Source organism: Argiope bruennichi, chromosome 5, assembly GCF_947563725.1.
Source record: "Argiope bruennichi chromosome 5, qqArgBrue1.1, whole genome shotgun sequence".
Taxonomy (NCBI): domain Eukaryota; kingdom Metazoa; phylum Arthropoda; class Arachnida; order Araneae; family Araneidae; genus Argiope; species Argiope bruennichi.
The window spans coordinates 133,856,425-133,883,736 of NC_079155.1; the positions used below are offsets into that span (position 1 = coordinate 133,856,425).

A 27,312-nucleotide genomic window follows, 5' to 3' on the forward strand; every position below is an offset into this window, starting at 1 on the left:
TAATATTTTTTAAATGTTCGAAATTTACCGTGAATTAGCAGCCTTCGGTGACCAGCTTGTTCGCCAAAATACTGATTTTGTCTGTTAAATAATTAATACTGAATGCATTTATTGAAATTCCATCTTTTTATTTAATATGACTGGATCAAATGGATTCAATCTACAACAGATTACTGTTCAGGTAAATTGAAATTTGTATATGTTACCGCTAAAGTGTATAATTTAGAATTATACACTTTAAAGGTAGCATATACCTTTATAGAATTCTTAGGTACGTAATTACAGGTTATGTAGATTTTAAATTCTGGGGTACATTCTTAATTATTTCGTGAAATAACTGATTATGATTCATCAGCCATTTCATTAAATTTTCATTTAGTTAGTTCATGAAATAGTTCATCATATTGTGTGAAATAACGGATTTTATGCTTTAATAATTCAAGTCATTCACTTATACAAAGGCGCTTAAGCCTAACATAGTGCTTTATTAAGCTTTCAGTTTAACATCAGTATCGGATTTCCTTGACATTGCTTTTCTCCAACTGAACGGAGACTTCGTTACATTCTTTTTCAAACATATGAAACAATATTTCGCGACTTCACTAATTAGCTAAACGAAGCGTTGAGTTAAAGGAAGCTATAAAAACGTGCAATGAAACAGTCTGAAATTTGTATAAGAGTTTGTGTACATTTGATTGTTGCCATTAAACAATAAATAATAAGCGCAATTTCTGCGCCCTGTATCTTTACGTATTATTATAATGAGAGGGAGAGATTTATAATTGAAAATAAATATTTATATGTTTGCTTACTACAAAATGAACAGCTTTTCCTTCATTTAATCCCTGTTTGGCTAAAACCAATTCGACTGACACAAAAGTACTGTAAAAAAAAGTACTAATGCACCAGTAATAATTTCAAATATATATACTTATTATAACAGCATTTATATAGTTGTGATAGATAATTTCCATAAGTTATTACTGGCTCGTAAGCAATTCGTATTCGTAAATAATCCTCGATTTTTTTCGGTCACTTTAAATTTTCTTTAGTTTTCGAATTTTTTTCAAAACGTGGATGATTAAAAAATAAAATACAAATATATTATGTTTCTAAATTAAAAAAAAAATCATTGTGGTCCTTCCTATTTTGAATTAAGTAAATTGCAATATAATGTTTTTTTTTTTTTTTTTTTTTTTTTTTGCAGAGATTAATCCTTGCGAGGCGGACAACGGCGGCTGCGAACACTACTGCAGTTACTCGGAGAAGAAAGTCCATTGCCGCTGCGCGCCTGGCTACACCCTCCACACAGACGGAAAGGCCTGCAGAGGTAAGCAAACTCCACCTTTTTTTTTTTTTTTTTTTTTTTTTTTTTTTGCATTTAATAAAAAAGAAGTGCCGTTAGTTGTCTGTTCAAAATAGAAATTCTAGATTTATACTAGCAGAAATGTTCTCCGCCAACTTTCTGATATATATGTGTGTGTGTGTACTAATATTACGAGAAGCGGACATAAATTGCAAACCTCCTTCCTTCGATTGATTAAATCAAAGACAAATCTGCAATTTTGATGTCAAGGCAGCACACGCTAAATTTCATCTATGTATTTTGTAAATTTGTCTGGGGTTTTTCAATTATTACTTTCCCGTGCACATGTATGGACAGACCGTCAACTCATTAGTGTATTTTAACTTAAACTTTGATAAGGTATTCATTTCTGATCATAACACCATTGGCCCTTTACCTTTTTGGGTTTTTGAATTTCCATGTCAATTTGCTCAAGAACGGACGCAGGGAAATTGCAAGTTGATGAGTACGGCCCAATTGCATTAAAATCTGCAATTTTGGTTTAAAGGTCTCGCACCAAATTTCATCTACGAAAGGTATTTTAAAAATGATTTTCTTTAACTTCTAGCACAAAAATCTATTCTAACTAACCAATTTCTATGATTAGCTGTTCCTTCATCTTTTATATATTTGAATTATATAGATAGATAGATAGATATAGAGAGAAAACCAAAGAAACTATCTCCAGCCACTTCTGCTGTACTGATTTTGCAAATTTTTATTTATAATGAATTAATGACAGCAATGGTCATATGAGTTCGTATGAAATCATTAGTGCCCTTCTCTCAACCAACGTTCAAATTGAAGACAAATTTAAAAAGCATTATTTCGCTGTGCATTCTCAAAGAGAAAAATCTTTCATGGTATTTACATGTCACGGCTACTATATAAAATATCTAATGTACCAATTTCGCCAATCCTTATTTTATATAAAAACTCCTGACTCCTAGATGCGTCCTCAATGGCCATCTGCTTTCTCTGCCTCTATTTTCGTGAGATATTATAAAAGATAGAGCTTTCGAATTGAAAAATGAACAGATATTGCCGGTTTCCGTCCCTAATTAATGTCGTTTCTTTGCAAACTTTGCTAACCAATCAGAATGCTCTATCATTATTATACAGTCATAATTCAGAATAATATAATCTTTTGATTTTATAATTTTTTCATCATTCATTTCATCATATTTGGTTGAATTCCATTAATATGAATATCGAAGACGGCTCGTACTAATAAGAAAATTTAATCACGTCATCCAAATTTGATGTACAACATTTTATTGTAACAAATAAAAATATTCTTATCATTGAGAATATGATGTTGTTTTTGAAATGGAGTCTCCAATTTTGAAAAATCTGACCACCAGGCCAGATTTTTTCAAATTTATATAAGTAAAAACCATGAGTAATTCGCAAAATGTTGATCATGAGAATCAGCTTTCAATCGGGATCGTGGAAAACGTAAATTATTAGAAGCCTTTCTAAATTCCAAATTTTCGATTCAAAAATTCAAAATTTTTGATTTCTTCCAAAAGCGGAGAGCGTTAGGGCAAGTGACCATTAATGAAGTGTTTAGAAATCACTAGATAATACAATTTGGCAAAATCTATCCAATGATTGGGACTGACGAATTCTGTCATAGATTTTCCCCATACACAATAAACTGTGGCACAGTACTTTTTCGATTTTCTCTAAGAAAACGAGGTTGTGTGGGAGCAGAGCCCCTTGAGGGCACTTCATATAGGTCCTTATCTTTCATATAAATCAAAAATTGGTGAGATTGGACCGACATTGGACGTAGGACGACTGCTTCATTGGTTTTCCTTATTATTTAAAATATATAGGTAATTCAGAACGAAAATTCTCTGAATCTGCTACACTTTCTATAGCTCTATAATTTGTCTAAACATATCGGTAAGGATTTGATTTCACTCAACCTGAGCTGTTGCTGATGACTAGAAAAGGTAATCAATCAACACGATAGCGCATGCGCAATGCGTAAATTCTAACCAACTTACAATTATCTTGGCTAAAAAAATATTGATCGTGAAAATTTGTGTACAATGAAAAAGTATTGCAGTAGTCTAACTTCTCAACTCTGAAACATTGATGGATCTCTGCCCATCAGATCTCTTCTAGTTGAAAGAATCATTTTTTGGACAAATGTTTGCCTGTGATCACGATGACTCAAAACGCGTCCAGATTGGCTGCTGATATGCCATCCCTAAGGCGAAAATGATAGATTTTGATGAAATTCAGATCGATTCTAGAAAAATGGCCTGTTTATCCATCCCTCTGAATTTCAATAGGATCATTCAACACTATCAGGAAATCAATGGACTGAGTGAGGCATATGGTTTCGTTACTGTCACTATGGATGTGTGTCACATTTTAGACTGAGAGTCCAGTGAGTCGTCTATACTTGTATCAACGAACACTAAAATGTAAATACTAAAAGAAATTGGATGTGTGCTTTCTATTTCTAACTTTGTAGATCTGCATTCAATCAATTGAAAGGATATCGTCTTAAATACAATGTCGTTTTCTTTTCTATAATATGAACCGCAAAAACACCCTATTCTCTAAGAGAGAAGCGAACACTCCCGCTGATGCTTAAAAGGGGGCTTAAACATGTTAGTTTTTATGTGAATTGTACAATTTCTGTGACACGGTTTTGTTGATGATTTTTTTCCCTGTTCCAGAAATCAATCCCTGTGGAAATGGAAATGGTGGGTGTGAGCAAAGGTGCAACTATGTCGAAAAAAGACTCTCTTGCAGTTGTGAACCTGGCTTCACGTTACAGCCGGATGGTCAGTCCTGCAAAGGTGAGGGTTTCTATATCTAGTTAATTCATTTAGGAAGCAGATAGTAAAATTTACGAAGGTCCCTGAGAAAATAAAGCCAGTCCAGTCCGGTAATAATAAGCACCGGAGAAATAAAATTTAGTTGCTAAAAATATTAGATTTTGATTTCTCAGTGCATGCTCCTTTTGCTTCACTTTACTGAAACCATCTTTATTTCTGTAATACGAATGCATGCACGTAAAACTCACGAGGATGATCACTACTCCCTTTTTTTTCAGGAATTTTTTTTTTTTTTTTCAGATGAGGCAGGCATCATTCGTCTTAATATACTCATGTCCAAAATGAAGGTTACAAACTTAAAATCTGTGAAAATTGTTGAACCATTCATTGTGTTGCCATAAAATTTTGTTACGATAGAAGAAAGAATATAACAACACAGCAATATGGAAAAGATTTTAATTGTGAACTAAGAAACAGGGTGTATCAATAAGTGTTAAATCGTGAATCAGAGACAAAACATTTATCTCGGGATAAGTCCGTCTGATATGGAGTGTGACCACCATGTACAATGCACCTAACGAGCTCTCATACTGCTTATGAGGTTGCTAATAAATATTTGTGGCAACAAAGCCTATTCTTCCAAAGTTTTTAACCCCAGAAGGTTTTGGGGTGGAAGGTCATGCTGTTCAATGACTCTTTCCAGACCATCCCATTCATGTTCTATAGGATTCAGAACCGGAAACCACGAGGGCCAATCCATTTGGCGAATATCCTCTTCTTCAAGAAAAGCATCAACAGGCTGAGCTCCGTGTGACTGCGCATTGTCGTCCATAAAAATGAAGTTCGATCCAATATCACCCCGGAACAATCTTACATAGACTTCAAGGACCTCATCTCTAAAACGATGTGCAGCGACATTGCTCGCATCGAAGATTTGCAGTGGTGTGCAATTTCTTAACATTATGCCACCCCAAACAAGGATTTCTTTGCCATAAAATCTGCCGATTTCTTTTACGTGTTAAGGATGATAGCGAACTCCTCGTTCTTTTCAGATGAGGATTCGACCGGATCACTTTGCGTGATTAATCTCGACTCATCATTGAAAAGAACGCACACCCCTTCTTGTTTCTTCCAAGACTGATGAGTTCGGCTCCACAAAAACCGTGTTTCCTGTTGGATTCAGTCAAAAGGACACACACGACTGAACGCTGGCCTACTCTGCTACACATCTCTGCTACACACACGAAGGACCTACTCTGCTACACATCTATACACAGTTTGCCTCTTATTCCAGTTACAGCAGCAACCTGAGGAGCCGCTGTCAGCCGATCTCTTCGTGCGCTTATTACTAAATAGCGATCCTGTACAGGTGTCGTTGTTTTTTGGCTGCATTAGGAGGCCTTCCTACTGACGGTACAGCTGTTTGGAATCGATTACACAACCTGGATACTACTTTCAGCGCCACCTATAACCATCGAACCTCCTGCATTTGAGATTGGTCAGCTACAAACCTGCCAACGGCTCTCCATCTCAAGGAATCATCTAGATTAACATGAGAATTCAGGTGCTGCCGAGAGGCTGTTTGTTTCAATCCAAAATTCACAAAACCGCTGGCGAAAATCCCAAATGATTAAACGGTCTAATTCCAGTTGTTCTGTAAAAACTAACTCTAAGTCATTTCTTTTTCTAAACCAAAGGTTGTAATTGTGTTACCCGTTCTTCAAACTATATAAAATACAAATTATATCAATTTTACTCGTAGCAGTTCATTTTGAAAAATACGTTTGTGATATTTATTTTGGACATCGAAATTTTATGACCCTAGATTGATATTGCCTAGAGTAGGGCTGATACTACAGGGGGAGCCATTGCCCGTATTAGTTTTCCAATCGTCTGAAATATCAGTTGTGCAGTATGCGATTTTCCCTCAGCTTTATGCAACTTGATGCCTCTTTCATGCAAGCTGCCCTCCTTGTTCGTCGCTGAAGTGTGTCCAAGAACGAGTAATGCTGCCTTTGCTTCTTTTCCAAAGTGCCCACTACAATCTTCAAATAATATCACCAGTTTGTTGTGATTTCTATATGCGCCTGATATACTGATGCTGCTGATACGGTTAACCTGAAAGTCTCCATTCTGCTCTTAATAGAAGAATTCGATCTTTGTCCGCTGCTGACATTGGATCTATCGTCACGGCGATCGCTTACAGAAACAGAGAAAGAAAAAAAAAAGCGACCCAGCTTTATTCATATAATTGAAAAGATTTTTTTATATATTGATTTCAAAGCAACATTAAAGTCATTTTGTGTAATGATAATTTCGGAAATTATCAAGGAAAAATTTGCTGAATTTTTAATTATTTAAAATTTTAACTAAAATGGTTTAAAACCCTCTCAGAGATGCACATTCTTCTACTTCTGCTGGTGTGAAAAGTAATTCTACATTCAATGATGTATCTTGTAGAGCGTCAACAGACACACTGACACGCGTATTCGCTTTTAGTAAGTGTAGAAATGTAGATCAAAGAAGAGATAAAGTTATTATTCTGGGTCATTTCTTACCACCAAAACCAGATTTTATAATCTTAACCATATAAAATAAAGGACATTTTATGGATTGCAGATATGTATACGTTTAATGATATGTATTAGTAATACTCCAGATATGTATACGTATTTTAAACTAATTTAGGTTCTCTTGTGCAACATATTTTTTTTTATTTTGTTTGTTTTTGCTGCATGAAAATTAAACTTTATGCAAAAATATTTATAAGCGTTATGTATTTGCTAAACTTATTTTTATTTATATATGGGAAATATATTTTTATGACGCTATGAAAAGTGCTACTTTTTTTTTTAATTTTCAAGTTATTTGATATTGAATACATTTTTTACTTTTTTCTCATATTTTTGAGCCTATCTAAATGAAAATGGATTCAATAATCGGAAATATTGGAATTTTATTCTTAAATTGTTCAATTTCATTTAAAACTGCCTTTCTTCAGCTTACTGATCTGTGATTAGAAACTTGCAAATGAGCACAATACTTTAAAAAAAACTAATATTATAAAAAAAATTTCCAATCTGATTAATAAAAAAGCTCAACTTCCAGATAATTACTCTTACCTTTTTTTTTATTTTTAAAAATGGCAAGATACTGGATCTTTTGATAGCTAATAATAAAACTTATTTCTCAGATTTTCTTGTTTTTTTTAAAAAAAACTAATCGAGAAAGGCAGTGTGACTTTTATGCGATGACTATTATTGAGCTATAGGAAGAAAAGAAATTTGATAACAGTTGAACTTTTGGCCGTGATCCAGTTAAAATTTCGCGGTTAAATGCAAAGCATGTTGGTATTTTTATTTTTTTTAGCGTGTTCGCTCTTATTGTTACTATTCGATTTTCGTTGAGAACGACGCAATCTAACGTTTCTGACCGTACATCGATTATCACAGCCTCGAATTCGAGCTACAATAAAGTCTGATAGCAACTCGGAAGAAATATGTGACCGAATACAAGTTAAAGACAACTGGTCCAAGTATTACAACAATAAAAAAAAATGTGACTATAAAGCTCGAGACAACTGGTGATGTTTGTGATGAAAATATGTGCAAATCGTCGAGAAAGTGTTAAAACATCTGAAAATACCAAGAAAACACAAACTGCGCTGCAAAATAATCGGAGGATACTGATCAGCGAACAGTTTGGAATCAATCGGAAGACTTAGCGGTAAATTATTTTTCAAAACCTGCAGCGTTTCCCTTATAGAATTCGAACTCATTCACCATTGAGCTCCCATTGCCATTGAATAATGTTTGCGTTTCACAAACTCTATTGTCGATACGATTGACAAAACAAGAATTTGATATAAATATGGTTTGATTTAACAACGAAATCCACTTTCATATGGATAAATACATGAATAAACAGAATTGCCACGTTTTGGGGATTGAAAATTCTTATTCCGCGATCGAGAAATCTCACCAGCCCAAATGAAGAACTATTTGGTTCTCAGTGTCACATTGCAGATACCGTTCTGCAGTCACCGTGCCTTCAAAGAATATGTCAGAATTCTAAAAAAGGAACTCATTCCTATTATCTAAAGGGACCCAGATTTCAAAAAGATGTGGTTCATGCTAGACGAAGCATAACCCCACTGGACCGATAAGTCCTAAAAGAGCATTTCGGAGAACGCATTCTTACTTTGGGATATCCAGACTCCGCTGGTATGAAATCACATCAATCGCCTGCCATGTTCTCCTGATCTCAACCCTGATAACTGATTTTTAGGGCAATATTAATGAAAAGGGTTACGCAAATAACCCTGAAATTATCGCTGAATTCAAAATTGCCTTGTCATCAAAAGCAACAATGTTTCGACACTTCAACGAATTTTAACAGAATTTGGCTTTTTGTCTGCGCAACGTCATAGCTAGCATATATCGAACCTGTCTTAAACTAAATCCAAATATCTGTAGTCACTTTAAAAATTTTAATAGAATTTTAGAACTCAGTATTTTTTGAAATTTTTTTTTCACGTAGTTCAATAACTGTCAGCCTGTAACTCTCATAAAAACTAGTGAGTTCTGTTGCAACCCTAAGATTTAAATATCTAAAACTTTTAACACAGATATATATATATATATATATATAACATAATTTTTTAGGCTGAGGCCGGAGAGAGAAAAGACACGTTCGAAATTTAAACTTCGCTTTTATTCCAGACGAAATTTATATACAAGCACAAGCTTGTACATAATATACACATCAACACGGAACAACACAAAAGCGGAAAGAGGAAAAGCTAATGAAAGATTTATCACTGTGATTATATATTGTGAGATGCTAATAGGGATTTCTTTACACGTGCCGATTTAGGTAGGGGAATCTAGATATCTTTTAAAAAGAATTAGCTTACCTAAACAATTTTTTATCCCTTCACTCGGAGTGTCGATTTCACCAATTTTAGAACCCGTGTTGAATTGATTAAATAAAAAAGGTGGAATTGGATCAGGAAATAAGAGAACATTTTAGAATGAAGTTAATATGTGCTAAATTAAGCTAAAAGTTAGGAAATTATTTAAGTTTGAATTAGATTTTAATATATATATACGATTCCTTTATCTATTTTATTCACAAATAATTACATTTTTTTACTCAGTTGTTCTTGGAAAATTTTATATGTCATGTACCTAATAATATGTTATGTTACGTTACAATTTTTTCAAAACTGTCTATTATTTCTAAGAAATATGAAGTAATTTGTTTTACTTATTCCACGAAAATTTGTACAGCACATATACCATGCAATATATTTTATATAATGTGCAATAAAAGCTTAAAGAACTACATGCATGAAAGGATAAATTAAATTTATCTTTATTATTTTTACAGAAATAAGTCCCTGTGAAACTAACAATGGTGGATGTCAGCATAGGTGTCTTTATGAAGATAAAGTGCTTTCGTGTGCATGCGAGCTTGGATATACCCTACAGATTGACGGCCGATCCTGTGAAGGTGCGTCATTCTGTTTTCATAAGCTTGTTCATCTCATAATCTGGATCTGTTATTCAAGAACGTTATTCGAGAATTCCGGCTATTTTCGTTTTTTCAAGTACAGAGTGTTTCAGAACGTTTGGAGTAACATTAAAAATCAATACTTTGCCAACGTGTGAAGATAAGAGGATCCGTTTGCATATAATGGAAATGAAACCAGATTCCTCTTGATAACGAAATCAGAATTAACTAGTTTTATATTTTCAATTTATTTTTACAGACGATTCGTAAGAGTTCGTCAGAATAAATGGATTTAGTCTTAGCTATACTAATATCGAGGTTCTTAAAGGAACACTAGAGCGATTTCGGGACGGACCTCGTAATGTTGAACCGCTGTCAGATGACAAGGACGATGCCCGAGCTTACAATCTCCTCTTCAAACGTGGGGGGGAAACGTTTGGTCCCGACGGATTTGGTGTGCACCAGACCCCCTGACACTGCGATCGATTTTTCGCTGGAGCCGGATTCCGAACCTGGAACTATTCGCCGAAACCTTATCACCAGGACATCGCAACTTCGAAATGAATGTGATCTTGGCTTTAAAATGTTTTTTATGTCCTGCAGCTGTCAGATGAGAAACAGCGAAAAGCAAGATTTTTGTTGTCCGGGTTCTGCCATGTCATCAGAAGTTTTGTTTTTGCTGTTCAATAATATGGCATAACACAAACTCCGACGAGAGGGTGTCGAAGGGGTAAAGCCACCAGGGCGCGGTATAAGGGACAAATAGATTCTTATTTTCAAGTATTTATTTTAATTCATGGAAGTTGCGATGATATAACTATTATTTTCTATTTATGTTGTTGTCACTTATGGCCCTTGCCACAGACAAGACCACTGACGAAGTCAACGATTTATACCGAGTTTTTGCAGTAGCTTCTGAAGGTAAAGGGGCACCCGAGGGCAGAAGTGTGACTTCTATCTCATATGAAAATGACACTCACACATTCGCTTGCACAGCCCCTTTTTACAGGAGAGGGGGCTCTTTCACACACCTCACAGATAGAGCACAGGTTAAATAACAACCATACCCGAACCTGGGACGGCCAGATCATGGGGAAGACGAGCTACCCCTATGCTAGGACGCTGGCATAGTTTTACATTTATTTTCTTTGTATACAAAATTCTCCTTATGTTAAACAGATTATCAAGATATTGAATTAAATTACAATTAGAAGTTGCATTTTCGTGAAGATATTTGATGCAATTCGGAGACGTAAAATACAATAATTCGCAAACAGCGGAAAAGTGCTAGATTTCAGGTCGCGGTGTGCAAGATACCACCTTGCATATTATTTGCTGGGACCATTTGCTCTTATCTATTAATCTTTTGTAGGTATTGTCTTTTTATATATATATTATATATATAATATATATATATATATATATATTATATATATATATATATATATATATATATATATATATATATATATATATATATATATATATATATATATATATATATATATATATATATATATATATATATATTATATATGTTATATATCTTTATATTATATATATTATATATATTATATTATATATATTATATATCTTTTTATATATATATATATATATATATTATATCACCACAACCACATGACGATGTAGATAACTATTTTGTAGGTTTGATGTGGGATTACAATTATAATCGATATACTGCACCTCTGTTAGAGTCCAATAACGATTTTGTTCCATATGTATGTAATTCACTGCAAAAAATTTTTTCTCGTGCATCTAATTATTTATCAGCTGAAGTATTTTTTACTCTCCAGAAATTTTGCTGTGAAAGAGATTTGCTTATCTCTCGGAACTGTAAACTTCATGGACAAATTATTTATTATCAAAACAGAAATCTGGAAAATTCGCAGATTCATCAAGCTGCATGGTGAGCTGAAATGCTGAAGATTTTAATTGATGCATTCATTCTTTTTCACAGCATTGATCCGTTGTCTGGATTCGCCCTTCGACAGTGTTCTCAAGAAGTTTTCGACTTCCCGCATGAACAGATTGTGACGTCTTTAATGCAAATCTACTCCATCAACTCTCAACAGTCCTCATTTCTGCAGTAATGCGACAGTTCATTCAAAAAAGAGCACGCTTCGAGTCATTGCAAAATATGCATGTCATCTGCGTTCAGAATATTCAGTTTTTTTATTGCTAATATCAGGATGATGTGATTTTACTTGTCTTTTTAATTCAAGAAGATTTAGCTACTATTCACAATAATATTTTCACAAACAACGCATAATTTATCTTCATTGCTCATCCATACAAAGCTTTATGATAAACAGTTATAGTCACACTTTCAACTTCTTTTCATTTCTATTTTAGAAATGGAGGCATTGTTTGTGAATAATTAGGTATTAGTTTTTAGGCTTCGAATTCAAAAGCATCATCTGTTGTTTAGGTTGCTATTTATTAATGTTGTTTTTTGTTGTACTTTTTCAACTTTACATTTTTTAAGCTCTCGCCCTAGAATAAGAGTTTCGAAAATTGATGACGTAAGGAGAAGCGCAGTCCAAATGTGCGGAATTGAGCACTGCGCAGTGTGCAATTCCGCACATTTGGATCATTGCCCTGAAACAGATTCTCTCTCTCTCTCTCTCTCTCTCTCTCTCTCTCTCTCTTTATATATATATATATATATATATATATATATATATATATATATAGCAATATAAAACAAACTACATAGACGTTGTAAATTCTACAACAACGACTGACTTACCGCTTGTCAAGAATCAGCCAATGACTTGTATGGCTACTTCTTGACAAGTGACATAGAATTAGGAATCAATCCGTTTGAGAGTAAGTAGCACATCAGTCAAGATACTCGATTTCATCTCAGTATCTGGACTTACCCGATTTTAAAAGATATTTTATTTAATATATTTTTTCTTTTTCTACTCCACAGAAACAAATCCTTGCGAAACCGAAAACGGTGGCTGTCAGCACAGGTGCCTCTACAAGGACAAGAAAACCATCTGTGAATGCGAAATTAACTATGTTCTACAAGTCGATGGGCGGTCTTGTAAAGGTATGTAATGCCCATAATTAATTTTTAAGGTACCCAAACAAAAAGTAGAGTAATCGGGGAAAAATCAGACCAATATATTGATGGATTTCTAAATGTTAGAGCCTTTCCGATACTCAAAAATGTTTTCTTAATTATGTGTATCAGTCCATTTGTGAACACAGTAGCTCAAAATTGAATGTGCTAGAAGTATGAAATGTGGCATGTTGACTTTACACCAAAAACATGGATTTTGGTTGTAATTTTGATTGAAATCCGTCCCCTGGAGATTTGTTTGCTTGTTCATCCTTCATCATATACATTTGAAAACTCTGAAACCCAATGAGAAATTATCAGAATGTTATCCATATATCGGTGTTTCTGTTTTTGTATTTCTATAGGTTCTATGCACAACAAACTATAGTAAATGGGTCGCTGTGGCCTGATTCTAAGATCTCGACTGTGAAATTGACGGTTTCCTGTTTCATCGTTTGAACGATCCTCCATCCCCTGGTGCAGCACAAAAGCTTGCAAAGTTAGGTGTGAGTTTAGATGTCCTCATCGTCTGACCATAGTTCAAAATCATGAAATCCATTCCAGAATAACCCTCGTTAACATAACTAAAGTAGATTAACGAGCACACATTTGTTATATATGACAAATGTTGAATATAATCAATCAAAAAGAAGAGATACTGTTCCATAATACGTTCTCAGTTTTATTCACCGTACCTTGAAACTGTATATTCTAAACTGAGTTAAAAACACTGGTAATTTGAAAGTTCCCATGAATTTTTTATTGCATTTCACACTAAATAGTTTATTCAAAAATCAAAAATGAATTTATTATTCATCCTGAATCAAATAACCAAAAAATTGCCTTTTTTCGATTAATCGCTCTCAGCTACATCAAAATTGCGAATGAGCTGCAATTTGCTTACTTTGCAAATGAGGCAACTAAACTGATTCACCTGACGATATTGAAAATGAGTATTCCGACTGTGATTATTTATTCTTATGTTGAAAGTTCGAGACGACATTGTCTTTCATCGTTTCAAGTTCTGGTCTTGTCAAAAGTTACTTGCTATCTACTTTTTGATTATTATTATTATTCTGAAATTCTATTGAATCGTTTGCTAATGACGTACTAAAGATTTTATGCTCTTGCTTCCGAAATTTTTTTTTTCTATTTTCATAACCGCTTAATTTTCTTGAAGAAAATTTTAACTAATTTCCTAAAAATTATAAAAAATAAAAGTAAATAAATATAATAACAAAAAAAATGTTGTTGTTAAAATGCAGTTTTTAGTATTGTGCGCGACAATTTGAAATTCTTATTCTGTTCTAATTACTAAACCTTTATTCTTAGATAAATGTCCAAATCATAAGTAATAAATTCATAACTAAATAAGTCATTTTACTTACCAAATACATTGCGGCAGCATGGATGTTGCAATAAGTGTCATTCCTAAATTCTGCGCTAAAAAAAAAAAATAAAGAAAGAAAGAAAACCGTTGCTTTTCACAATATGTTTTTATTGAATTTATATAAAATGTTATGCATTAAACAAAATGGCAAGTTTTACAGCAGGTGAGCTAATTCTGCGCCTGTCCACCAGTCTATCTAAAGTCTTGTTTCCATCATCCGAGTGTACCTGGCACGAGGAGCATATCCTGTCATCTTTCCTTGCATCCGCCGGTTCTGGTGTAAACCGCTCTCGTCTTGTACTATTGTCAGAGGTTCTCTGTCAGATACATTTTCTTCGTTTTCAATTTTTGATATTTTTTTTGGAGATAATTTTCAATAAAAATAGATGAAGTTCATGATTCGGTTAGGGACGTGAAAAAAAAAAATCTATGCTATTAAGTGGAAATTCTTGAAAAAGAAAACAAAGGATCATAACTCTTTTACTGCGTGTTTCGCAAACAGCGGCAAATTGCTGTGCCCGGGCAAATATTGTTAAGGAAAATATATGCCAACATTTTGAAAAGACAAATAGGAAACTGTGTTCTTATGACATTATTTATAAATAAATCATAGATGAGAAATGTATGCCTTTTTATACGTGTGCTTTTCATTTAAGTTATAACCTATCTTTTTAGGCATTAAAGAGCGCTAATCATGTTTCAATATCTAGAATTCATCACTTGAAAATCTATCCTAAGAGTGAATGAACATACTATAAGTTTTATTTCGCCAAATTTGTTAACGTACAATTTTTTTCCTCCAATTTTTTTATAACTTGACTCACGTAAACAAAAAATATTTTTTAAATCTCCATTTCACTTCTTGGTTGAGGTAACAATGGATCATCTTTATACGTTTTTAAATGAATGCCATTTCAAATATTTAAAAATTCGGGGTAAATGAATAAGAAAAGCCATAAATTTAGAAGGCTTCAAATATTTTTGTTCCACTTGGTGTATAAATAGAATATAAAGTTTGACTTAATTGAAGTTAAAGTTAATAGAAATAACTATTCTGGTTTGTATATTTCGATCATTCCAGCTCCAGTTCGTGCATGGTTTCTGACTTTCATCGCCACCGTATTGTAAGCAGATTCTCGTTCTTCTTCTTCAGTGCATTGAGAGAAAACTCAGCATTTCAGCTGCTTTGAATACACCTCTAAACCTGGATACTATCTTTGTGGCATTCGATGTTGTGGATTCCATATGAAGGTTCCAAAAACTCCATAATTATCTCATTATTCTACTCCATTGTAAAATTCTTGAAAATATAATGTTTCTTAAAAATGGCGATGCGAGAACTGAGCAGCGATTCTGGATGACACAGTCTTTTGGAAGGAATCCCCAGATTCGCTGTCCGCTCATTTGTGAGAAATTCCGGAAGAGCCTCAGGTGCACGAGGATAAGGATGGCAGATTTATGGCGACATCCATGGGAATCCATAACCGCAGAAGGCTTCCGTGATTCTGATTCTGCTCACGCCTCCTGAATGCAAATTTTCGTTCAGGTTCCGCGGCGGTGAGCTCTCGCGTTGGCTCTTTTGATCGGAAAATTGTTGCTCGTCACCAGCACAAACGAAGTGGTAAAACCGATCAAAGGAAGATATAACCCTAATTTAAACTTATGATATTTTTTTTTCTTCCTTCAGATAACTAGTATTTTAACTAATTGATTTTAATAAAAAGTGTATGCTCGGAAATTTTCTTTTCAATTACTTTTCCTGTGTGTCTTACTTACACTTAATTTATAATCGTTCATACAATTGTGGACGTTGGATAATTAAATAACAGTGCAGTGCAGGATTAAAATATTGTTACAAATTCACTACTTCCGTCCGTTAGGGGTTCTTTTTAAGATTTGTTGGGTGATCTAGAAATGAACAGTCTTTTAGTAGAAAAGACGAGGACTTTTATTACACACGAAGAGACGAATGCACAGAGATGGCGAATAAACAGACGGCAAATATATACAGCTGAGACGAAGACAGGACGGCACACAGCAGCACACTATAACAAACGGTAGCCCACAAGTCGTAATCAGCAATAATAAAAGCCACAGCACATAAAGCGGCCAGACAGAATTTAGAAGGAAAGAGGATCCTCGGAGCTTTGCTCTACGGTCTCACCATACGGCTGAAAAATCTCCACTGTCTCCTCGCTTTAGATGTATCCAGCTGTCGACACACTACTACACGGCTGGCTACTCCTCACAGGATTCGATACTGCTCTCACAATAGACACCAGGACTAGGCACACAGCTCAGTTTAGCAATCGCTTGGGTTCCACACAACGCTGGCACTTTGTCGGACTATACCGCCGCTGCTTCATTTCCTCTCGACGACTCGTTTCTTTTCGACTCCAACTCCGATTCTGGTTGATGGTTGAGACTGCCGGCCTTTTATAGTTCCCGGGAGGCGGAGCGAGAAGGTTCTGGGCGTATCTCAGTTCCAATTGGATGGATTATTAAAATTCTCGAAGTTTCCAGCATTATATGTTTTGTCGCCAAAGTTGCCAAATTCCTCCCAAAAGTCGTCAAATGATCGCCAAGTTTGTCGCCAAGCTCTGAAATTACTGACGCGGCACCCGATTAACACCTAACAGGGCTCACCTTAAAACGGTCTTTCTTATAATGACGCAGTTCGTGTTGGGAAGCAAAATTACAGGTTTGTAACGATATTTTTTCACCAATTAAAAAGAAAAATCTCAGAATATAACTAATACAAAAATGCTATTTATGAGAACTAAAACAAAATCTATTCTTATTTTGTTGCCGTCTAAAAGGTCAAAAAATTTTAGTTTAATACTTTAATGATTAAAAAAAAATTTAACTGCTGAAACCTAAGTAGCTATATGTAAATTTATTTCGATTCGTCGAGTGCCTCAGAATATATATATTTTTAATGTTGAAAAGCATAATTGGAGCTTTGATATAAATTACATGTATTGATAAGATGAAAAAATGATTTATTAATAATTTATTACATCTGTAGAAAGGAGCGTTGTGGTACTTTTAAGTATGAATATGCTTATTGGCAATCATTAAAAAATTATTTTCTGCGGAAGCTAACCGTGTTTTATTGCAAATCGACGCTTCTTAAATTATGAATCATGATGCTAAAACTGAATAATATTGGGTCAGCGGAAATTTTAGAAACTCTTTTCTTTCAATTCAACAACATTTATTTGTGACGAAGAATTATCGAAAAAAAAATCATTCAGTGGAAGAATTTCATTCAAAATTAACTGTTATAAAAGATATTTTCTTTATTTTTTTTATTTGTTATTAATTATGCTTTATTTTTTTATTCATTTTCAAATGTTAGATTCGGGGAAAAAATTCTTCCGCGATACGAAAACATCAAATACTCCATTTACAAGGAGTGACCCCCCCCCCAAAAAAAAAGTTTACAAGGCAAAGGAAAAATGCTTTATAAACAATAGACACAGAATACAAATGGTAATTAAGAGACATGTGTGTCTATCACTTCTCTACATAATCACCAAACTTGTTGTGGCCACACTCCGCTGCACCAATTTGTTTAACCCGTCTTGATAATAATCAGGTCCCTGGCTATTGAGCCAGTTCTCGGCTCCTTTTGGAACATCACCGTCTGATATGAGCCTTGATTCGGATAAGTGTTTCTTCAATGCTGGGAAAAGGAAATATCGGGGCTGTATGGCGGTGGCTCCAGACCTCCCACCTAAACGTTTCCAGCAATCTCTCTGCCCCCTTCAAAAGAATGGCACCATTTCGCCACCTGTTATCTACTCATTGCTTCGCCCCCCCCCCCCTACACTTCAGCGATTTGTCTGTGAATATCCGATGAGGACACATTCTTGGCCCATAGAAATCGTATCACGGCCCGCACCTCCGTGCGAAGCCACTTCTCTAGACGCCTTGCCATTACTGTCGCTGTAACAGGTCTCCGTACTATCTGTTCAAACGACCGGTCTAAGACAACTAGCGCCATCTGTCTCCACTCTGGATAACAATATTCCCATCCACAATTTCTACTTTCAAAATGTTGCTGCTTGTAAACTTTTTTTTGGATCACCCGTCGTATAACACCGCTGATACTGTATATCGCAACAATATTTCCTTCAACAAGGTAGTAATGATAAAGGAAAGCTTGCACTCTATGAATTGGCGCCTGCGCTGATTGGATTTGACACTATTAACACGATCTGTCTTTTCGAGTGGTTACTTTAGCTTTTCCCTCTGGGAAGCATTTTTTTCAAATAGTGTAAAAATCAAACAAAATTTTAATTTTCTACCTGAGTTTTTTTCCCGACATTTCATGGGAAAATTGAAACTATTCAGTTTAAGATTGCATTTTACATTTATTGGATTTAAATATAAAATTTAAAATGAAATAAGTCAATAGTTAAATGAATACAATGAAGAAAGAGTATAACAGTACATAGTGCCTACGTACTACCCTACGCTGTTAGCCATTATAAAATGTATTTCGCATTTTCAATCTCCTGAGAAGTACAGCTGCAAGAAATATATGCATGTAATGATGTTTTTTAATGCAATTTAAATCTTAATTAATATGCTATTATTTTGAATTAGAGCATATTACTTTATTTTAAAATGTTCTCTTATTTCCTGATCCGGATACTACTTTTTTATTTAATTACTTCTAACACGTGTTCTTAAAAATTGATGAAGTTTGCATTTCCCGCATTCAATGTAAAAAGATAAAAATGTCTAACAACTATGAATATTTTTTGCAAGATACGTAAGATCCCCTTCTCCAAGTTTGCACATATCAATATAATCCCTATAGAATCTCCTAATAAAATTACTGAAGGAAAAATTGCCTGTCATTTAGCTCTTATAGTGCGTTGTAATCTCCTTTATATATCTATATATGTAAAACACATATATTTTAAGTAGGTTCGTAGGCGAAGAAAGAAGGAAACTTTTCATTATTTTTAAACTTTGCTTTATTCCATCCCGGAAGGCATAATATGCACAAGAAAGAAACGTCAGTCTGCAATGCGACACAAGAGCAAGAAAAACGGCGGAGCGGAATATTTTTTCAGTTGTTTTATGCTATGAAATTCTGATAGGGATTTCTTTGATACGTGTCAATATAGGTAAGGGAATTCTTTTAGGCATCTTTTAAAAGAATTTACAAAGCAAGACATATTTTTATTCATTCACTTGGAGCGCGTGAAATTGATGATTAAAGCAGTTTTACTGAGCTATCGTAGCATTAATTAAATGAAAAAAAGGTGGAATTGGATCAGGAAATAAGAGAACATTTTAGAATTGAGTTGATATGGGTTAAATTAAGATAAAAATTAGGAAATTAATTAGGTTTTAAACCAGATTTTAAAATATCATACACCACACACACACACACACACACACACACACACACATATATATAATGATATTTTAAAATCTAATTTAATCCTTATTAATTTCCAAAGTTTTTTTTTTAAATTTAGCCCATATTAACTTCATTCTAAAACATTCTCTTATTTTCTGATTCAATTCCATCTTTTTTTTTATTTAATCAATATAACATAAGCTCTGTAAAATTGTTGAAATCAGCAAGCTCCCACACTCCGAGTGAAGGGATAAAAATTTGTTGATTTAAACACATTCATTTAAAAGATCCTTACCTAAATCGATGCGTTTAAAGAAATCCCTACCAGAATCTCACAGTATTTAATCATTGGGACAAATATTTCTGCCCTTTCTTCGCTTTCTTCTGCTGTTGTATCGCTTTTGAAAGGACGTCAATCCGCTCTTCTCGTACATAAATTATGCTTCCCGGGATGGAATCAAAGCGAAATTTTAAAATTCAAAAGTTACACTCTTTTGCCACGAAACTGCACAAAATTATGTGTTATATATATATATATATATATATATATATATATATATATATATATATATATATATATATATACTGGGTACTTTTAGGAAATCTGTTCCTTTTTCTTCTAGAAATCAATCCTTGCAAATCGGGTAACGGAGGCTGTCAGCAGAAATGTCACTATAAAAACAAAAGGGTCACTTGTGGCTGCAAAACTGGATTCGAATTGCAGCCAGATGGACGGAGCTGCAGAGGTGAGTTCTATTTTTGTTTCTTACGATCTAATAAACACATTTTATTCATCAGGTTATATATAGAGAAAACGTTCATTTAGAATTTGTGAGTATGATACTATTCAATCACCAATTTCGAGGCGCTTTGGACAATCCTTGAATTCTTTCTGGATTGCCAAATTGAATAGCCTATTATTAGAAAAAATTCAAGTTTGGCAATACTATCGTGTCTTTATCACTAAATTTAAGCATTGACATTTAGTATGTCACTATATCTTGAGAAACTCACTCCATTCTATTCTTTTACCTAATTCGTGATGTTGTAAAAAAAAATTTCGCGCTACAATATTTTTACTTGCCACCTCCAGCTGTCGGCTACTCACCAATGGGGTCAATTCATGTGACGTAAAAGTCACATGTCATGTACCTCTTGCGCATGGCATTTAAGTTTCATCCGCGCCGCTCTCGTCGATCAGTCTGCCATTAACGTTCTCCGCCAAGTATGAAGCGGATTTTTTGTTTACATTTGAAGTTATAATTTTTGAGTCATTTTCTTTCTTCTTATTATGTGTTAACAGAGGAAATACTGGTGTGCTGATGGATGCATGCTTTAATGCGAAATACAAAAGTGACTGTCATGATAAAATGTTTTTTTTTATTTTTCTTTCAACAATCCTGACTTGGGTTGATAGCTTTGGTATAGATTTTTTCAAGCCTTCGAAGTCGGTGATATACTCCGATCATTTTGAAGAATTCCTTCAGTGTGTGTCCATTTATTAAATATAGCTGTACCAGTAATTTGTTAGAAAAACTCTTCGAAGAAAAAGAAATCGGTAAGCGATTTGCCACCAAAAACCATCAAACAAAATCATGAATGCATTTCTAATTTACTTCATTCACATTTGATGAAATTTCTGATAATTTTGAATATGCTTAGAAGGTTTTAAAATGTTTACATGAGTATTACATTGCATTTTTTTACAAAATCTTATCTAAATTTAATTAATGTAAGTAAACAAACTCCTGTTGCAAAAATAACAACTGCTATAATGCTAAACTTAGGTGGAAGTGAATATTACTAGTTTTCTAATTACATTTGCAGATTTGTGATGGATTCAGAGTAAATTTATATCAAACATCTTTTCTTTTGTTAAAAATGAAATGTCAATAGTTTATTGTATTTAAACTGAAATTCACTGTTATAATAATATCCTGTTATAACACTGTGCACCTGAGTGATTTCTATTTTAATAAATAAAGGTCTTTTCATTGAAAATCAATTTCCATATCAGCATTTATTATATAATTTTTATTCCCAACTTCATTGCTACATGCATGTTTCACTTTTTTTTTTTCTATTTCTTTAACATATCAATTTTGAATTATAAAATTCTGTGAAAACATAAAATTGTTTCTTTCAACTCCTCTTTATATCCTATTTAACTTCTCTCTCTCTGTATATATATATATATATATATATATATATATATATATATATAATCATGACCTTATTCTTGTTTATTCATTCAATATAATTTTTATCAATGTATCTTTAGCATTTAAAAAGAATTCATAAATGTTCTGCCTTAAAAGTATACTGTTCAACATTATGTTTTTATTAGTGATAAAAAAAAACTGTTCTTTAGTATCTAGGATGTTTCTGTTGAATAAAATTGATTTCATCATTTACATTGACATTCTTGTCATACTGTGTTTATATTATTTCTAAGTGTCTAGAAAAATAAATGTTGATAAATAGTTAATAGTTTTTTTTTTTTTTTTTTTAGTTTTTTGTATTAGTGAGTACATTGAGACATACATTTGATCATATTTTTTCAAATAATTATCACAGATATTTTATCTCTCTCTCTCTCTCTCTCTCTCTCTCTCTCTATATATATATATATATATATAAATATATATATATATATATATATATATATATATATATATATATATATATATATATATGTATATGTATATATATATGTATGTATATATATATATATATATATATATATATATATATATATATATATATGTAATGTGTAAATAAAAATTATGAAAGCGTGATTTTGTTTGTTTTCCTTTAATGATTTCTACAAATTAAAATGAAATTATTTATTCATAAGTTGCATAGATTTAAAAAAGGTATTCATACTTTTTATATTTCATAATTTGAAATTGTAAACATAATTTGTTCAATATATACTAATTTGAGTTTCATGTTCTTTCTTCTAAGCAAACTGAAAACATCAAAGTCTCAATATTTATAAAAGTAATTACATAAGAAAAAAAATACAATAATTTCATTAGTAAGCTTTAAAATATTAACTTATCTAAGAGTAATAATTATTTTTAAAAGGAACTAACTGGGGGAACTATATTCATAAAATTCAACATTCAATACTATTTAAATAATATGTAAAAAAGAACATATGTAATTTTTCAAAAACACTGCCATAATCATTTGTCAAAATGTATCCTTCGGATAAAAAAATGGGGGGGGGGATATGGGAAAGGAAAGAATAAAGCGGCACCAAACGTATTAAAAACCGATGTTAGTTAATGTTGCATAAACAATAATTCTATTGAAAATACTAATTAAAATTTTAATATAAGAAATAAAATTATATAACTACGAAAATTTGGAGAAAATAATTCAAAATAATATCTTTAAAAAAAATCAGAAGTTTTTAATAATTGATCTTAATAGCTTAGTATTTACTAGTTAGCTTAATATTTACTAAACAATGTAAACAGTGCCAACGTTATCGGCAGACATCACGACATGCGCAGAACGGTTGAAAATTGAACAGAAGCGGTTTGTTTGGTACCTGACACGTGACCGTGAATTGACCCCATTGTATTAATGACATTGATATAATCATGTTAGTTGATCTTGACTTCTGTACCTCATCACCCCCAAATAATTTATCTCAAATTATATTTACTTAATAAACGTTGGGCATTTTGATTGGTTAGCAGTATACGCAGTGGTGAAATCAGACCGATTGCTAAGGATGGGACTGTGTGCATCAAAATTTTATTTTGAAATGCTTGTCGAAGAGCAATGGCGAAGAAATGTAATCGACTGCTTATGAAGCATGTAGGTGTTGTGAACTTACACGTGAAATAAAAATTGGCAAAATCAGAAGATGAATTCTACTGCGTCCCCCCCCCTCCCCATAGAGAATATTCAGTGAAGTTGTGCTTTATAATTTCTTTTGAAGATAGTAATGGTGGGGCACGTTGAGCATCGATAATCTTTTGAAAGTTCGTGATATTTCATGTGAAATAAAATTCACCGAAATCTGGCGAGTAGTTGAGGCTAAGGTTACTTGGTTTCCCTAATTGTTTTTAAAATGTGGATTCTACAAGTAAAATAGCTTTAAATGGATTATTGAAGGAGTGATTCGAGTCAAGCTGTATGTCATCTAAAAGTTAGATTCCCTTATCCCTTGCAGCGAATCCACCAACGTAAGGTGATGCGGCTCCTCAGTAGTAAAAGGAAAATTATGCTGCCTCCAATTTTAACCTACTGTGTCATAACTAAGAACTCTGTTTTTTTACAAAAAAATCTGCAATTTATTCAGGGCTCCTTAAAATATGGATCTCTATCCCGAGCGTAGTATTTTGGGGACAGACATTAACAGCGAGCGGATGCGTCAATAAGCAGATTTTCTGTTTTGGTAGGAGAAAATTTTTTTGCGCAGCATGACATAAATTCAGACAATATTTACTATAGAGTTTAGATTTTATATTAATTTTTAGCGAAATTATCTGCTTCCAAGCTGAAATTTACGGAGGTGGCCAGTTTATGACTAATCGTGCAAAGAAGCTGCTCATAATAATAATTAAAAAATATTAGTAAATTTGATTTTTAAAATGTTAGGTAAGAAAAGATAATTTTAAATTTCCAACTTTATTCGGCGCTAAATATCCTGAATGAATTGATTTGTGATTGACTAAAAATTGTATTGGATATAACGGTATATATTAGCAAAAAATATGTACCAAATTTAATTTTTCAGGAAGCACTTCCCCAATTTTGCGATAAATGGCCATTCTGTTATGATCAAAGTAAAAAGTAGCAGAAACAATAGCAAATTATATTACTTATGCTTTAAAATCTCTTCTTAATTAAAAATAACAAAATTGTTTACAATAGTACAGCAGCACACTTGCATGGCAATCATTCTTTTTATCTAGTTTGCTGCTGGGCGAGAAATGTCCCACTCCCTTTTAATGTTGAAATCAGTTGCATATTTTGCATGAGGAATAAGAAATAGACGCTGGCACCGTTACCGTGGCATTGGATGTTTAAAGAACGTGATTCCATTAGACAACAAATCTGGTGCAAAGCTACTTAAGAAAAAATACGGGTTAAATTTTTTTTTCACGGTTCATAAAAGTCAATGATGAGCAGCCTCTTGAAACCCACAGGCGCATGGATTATCCAGATCCTCACAGCCAGTGCGAACCGCGGAAGAAAATTTCACAACCATACCACACGCACATACCAATCACAACCATACCACACGCAGTGGAAGGACAATCAAGTTTCCATCCAATTTAAAGGATTATGTCTCCTAATTGTTTTGACTGGGAAGGGAGTGTATAGCGTCCTCTATGTTTCCTTCTTTATCTTATTTTTAATTTTTTGTAAATTTTAATTTTTGTGAGATAGCAACATTGGTTGGCCTAGCAACAACGGAGATTATTGCTTTGATAAAAAAAGTAAATCTATTGTATTCTTTTCTTAAATCATCATGTCGTCCAATTTTTTTCATTTAAAGAGTTCGTTCATTAACATATTCATATAACATAACAATTGTTCATTTAACATATAATATCCACTTCACTGGTACGATATGAATTCAAATTTTTTTTAAATGTGTCATACGAAATGGTATATGCATGAAATCTTTGTTCCGTATTTTTCATAAAAATTCTGTTGCATTTGATTTTATTCATTCCAAAAAATTAATAGAAACACGTAATACAATGTAATCTGTGTTTAAAAAATATTGTTCCGCGATCTTTCCTAACGCAACGCTTCCGAGAAAATGAGGAGCGCCTATGACGTCAAGTACTCTGATTGGCTGTTTGTTAGTAGAGGCGAATCTGGCTGCGGGTGGGATTTCATTTATCGACTGTGCCTTTTCTAAGCTGTGTAACGCAGAAACGACCTTTTCTGTTCTTGAGCTACGAAAACATTATGGCGACTCGCAAATGTCTGTATAATCTTAGCAAAGGAGTGGCTCTCTTTAATAAAATACAGCTTAATGTCGCTGCAAGGCATCTTCGCACGTTGTATTGGTCGCCGGTATACAGTGAAGAGCAAGCAAAAAGCGCTTCCCAAACACATAACCGTGTGAAATGCACTTTGATTCCAGGTGACGGAGTCGGCCCCGAACTATGCCAATCGGTAAAAGATGTATTCCAAGCCATTAGTGTTCCAGTTGATTTCGAGGAATTGTTTCTCAGCGAAGTTCATCAATCTATGAGTGTTTCAGTGGAAGAAGTTATTCAATCACTGCAGAAAAATGGCGTCGCCCTCAAAGGAACTTTACAGTCACCCTTCAGCACTCATACAGGTGAGCTGCAAACACTCAACATGAAACTTCGTAAAGAGCTGGATCTATTTGCCAATGTTGTACACGTGCGTACGTTCCCTGGTGTCAAGACACGGCACAGCAATCTCGATTTTGTTATCATCCGTGAATCAACAGAGGGTGAATACAGTGCTTTGGAGCACGAAAGCATCCCTGGTGTGATTGAGTGCCTCAAGATTGTCACTAAGGAAAAATCGCAAAGGATTGCCAAATTTGCTTTCGACTATGCTACAAAACGCGGCAGGAAGAAGGTAACGGCTGTCCACAAGGCAAATATTATGAAACTGGGTGATGGTTTATTTCTCCGCTGTTGTGAAGAAGTCGCTGAGCTGTATCCACAGATTGAATTCTCCAACATGATCATTGATAACACCTGCATGCAACTCGTGGCTCATCCTGAGCAATTTGATGTGATGGTGATGCCAAATCTTTATGGTAATATTATTGATAATTTGGCAGCTGGCCTAGTTGGTGGTGCCGGTTTAGTTCCCGGTGCCAGCTACAGTTCTGACTGCGTCATCCATGAACCTGGTGCTCGTCACACTTTTGGTCATGCAGTTGGAAAAAATATTGCTAACCCTACTGCAATGCTGTTTTGTGCTGTCGGTATGTTGCGTCATGTGAATTTGATGTACTATGCAAACTTGATTGCAGAGGCTGTAGAAAAAGTTTTAAAAGAAGGAAAGATACGAACCAGAGATCTAGGTGGATATTCTAGTACAACCGATTTCACACAGGCTGTTATCGAACATCTTCCTCATTAGACTATTTGAAATATGTAGAATAGTCATTGACAGCATAGAATAGTCACAGATGATCATGTAAGAGTATTTAGATCAAAAAATGGAATTTTCAGAAAACTGTTGTTGCTGTTTGTTAGGATATTTTATGAAGAAGAGTGAAATAATCTCTACCATGATCGAGATACTGAGTGTGATAAAAAATAATCTAGTCTCGTACCAATACATAATGAGCTAGACATTTTTGCAAAAAAATTTATGTGTTCTATATTTATAGATTAAATCTATCATTAAATGCAAGGTAGAATTTTACCGTTATTCTCCCATTTACATTTCCTAAACTTTCATAAGTATATTTTTAAATTGTATAAAAGTTCTTAAGTCACTTTAAAATTGCTGCTTCCAAAAATTTACCTTTTATTTTTTTTAAAGAAGGAAATTCAATTTGCAATACTTTAACTGTACCTTTGGGGGAGGGAGGGATTATTTGTATCAAACTTATTTGTATTGTACAATTTTTTTCCTTCTGTAATTTTAATAATACCAGTGAAACATGCAAATTCAATATCTGCTGCATACTTTAAAATATATTGCTTGTAGATAAGTTGTGTTTGTATAGCCTGAAATTAAATTATTGAATGCCTGTGATATTTCTCATTTATTTCTGAAAAATTGTATGTTCATAGCTTTTTTTTTTAATTTAAA

General features: G+C 33.5%; 2 protein-coding genes across 2 annotated transcripts in view; both read left to right on the plus strand.

Moving 5' to 3' along the window:
* LOC129968987 (multiple epidermal growth factor-like domains protein 6) overlaps window positions 1-27,312 on the plus strand; it is a 442,865-nt gene that overhangs the window by 281,335 nt on the left and 134,218 nt on the right. The window contains exons 8-12 of the mRNA XM_056083379.1: window positions 1,208-1,330; window positions 4,045-4,167; window positions 9,538-9,660; window positions 12,617-12,739; window positions 20,148-20,270. Of these exons, the coding sequence (XP_055939354.1) occupies window positions 1,208-1,330; window positions 4,045-4,167; window positions 9,538-9,660; window positions 12,617-12,739; window positions 20,148-20,270 (615 nt within the window). The remainder of the gene's footprint in view (window positions 1-1,207; window positions 1,331-4,044; window positions 4,168-9,537; window positions 9,661-12,616; window positions 12,740-20,147; window positions 20,271-27,312) is intronic.
* Window positions 25,409-27,255, plus strand: LOC129968988 (probable isocitrate dehydrogenase [NAD] subunit beta, mitochondrial). Its single transcript, XM_056083380.1, has one exon. The coding sequence runs from the start codon at window positions 25,471-25,473 to the stop codon at window positions 26,629-26,631; it is 1,161 nt and encodes a 386-aa protein (XP_055939355.1). The 5' UTR covers window positions 25,409-25,470; the 3' UTR covers window positions 26,632-27,255.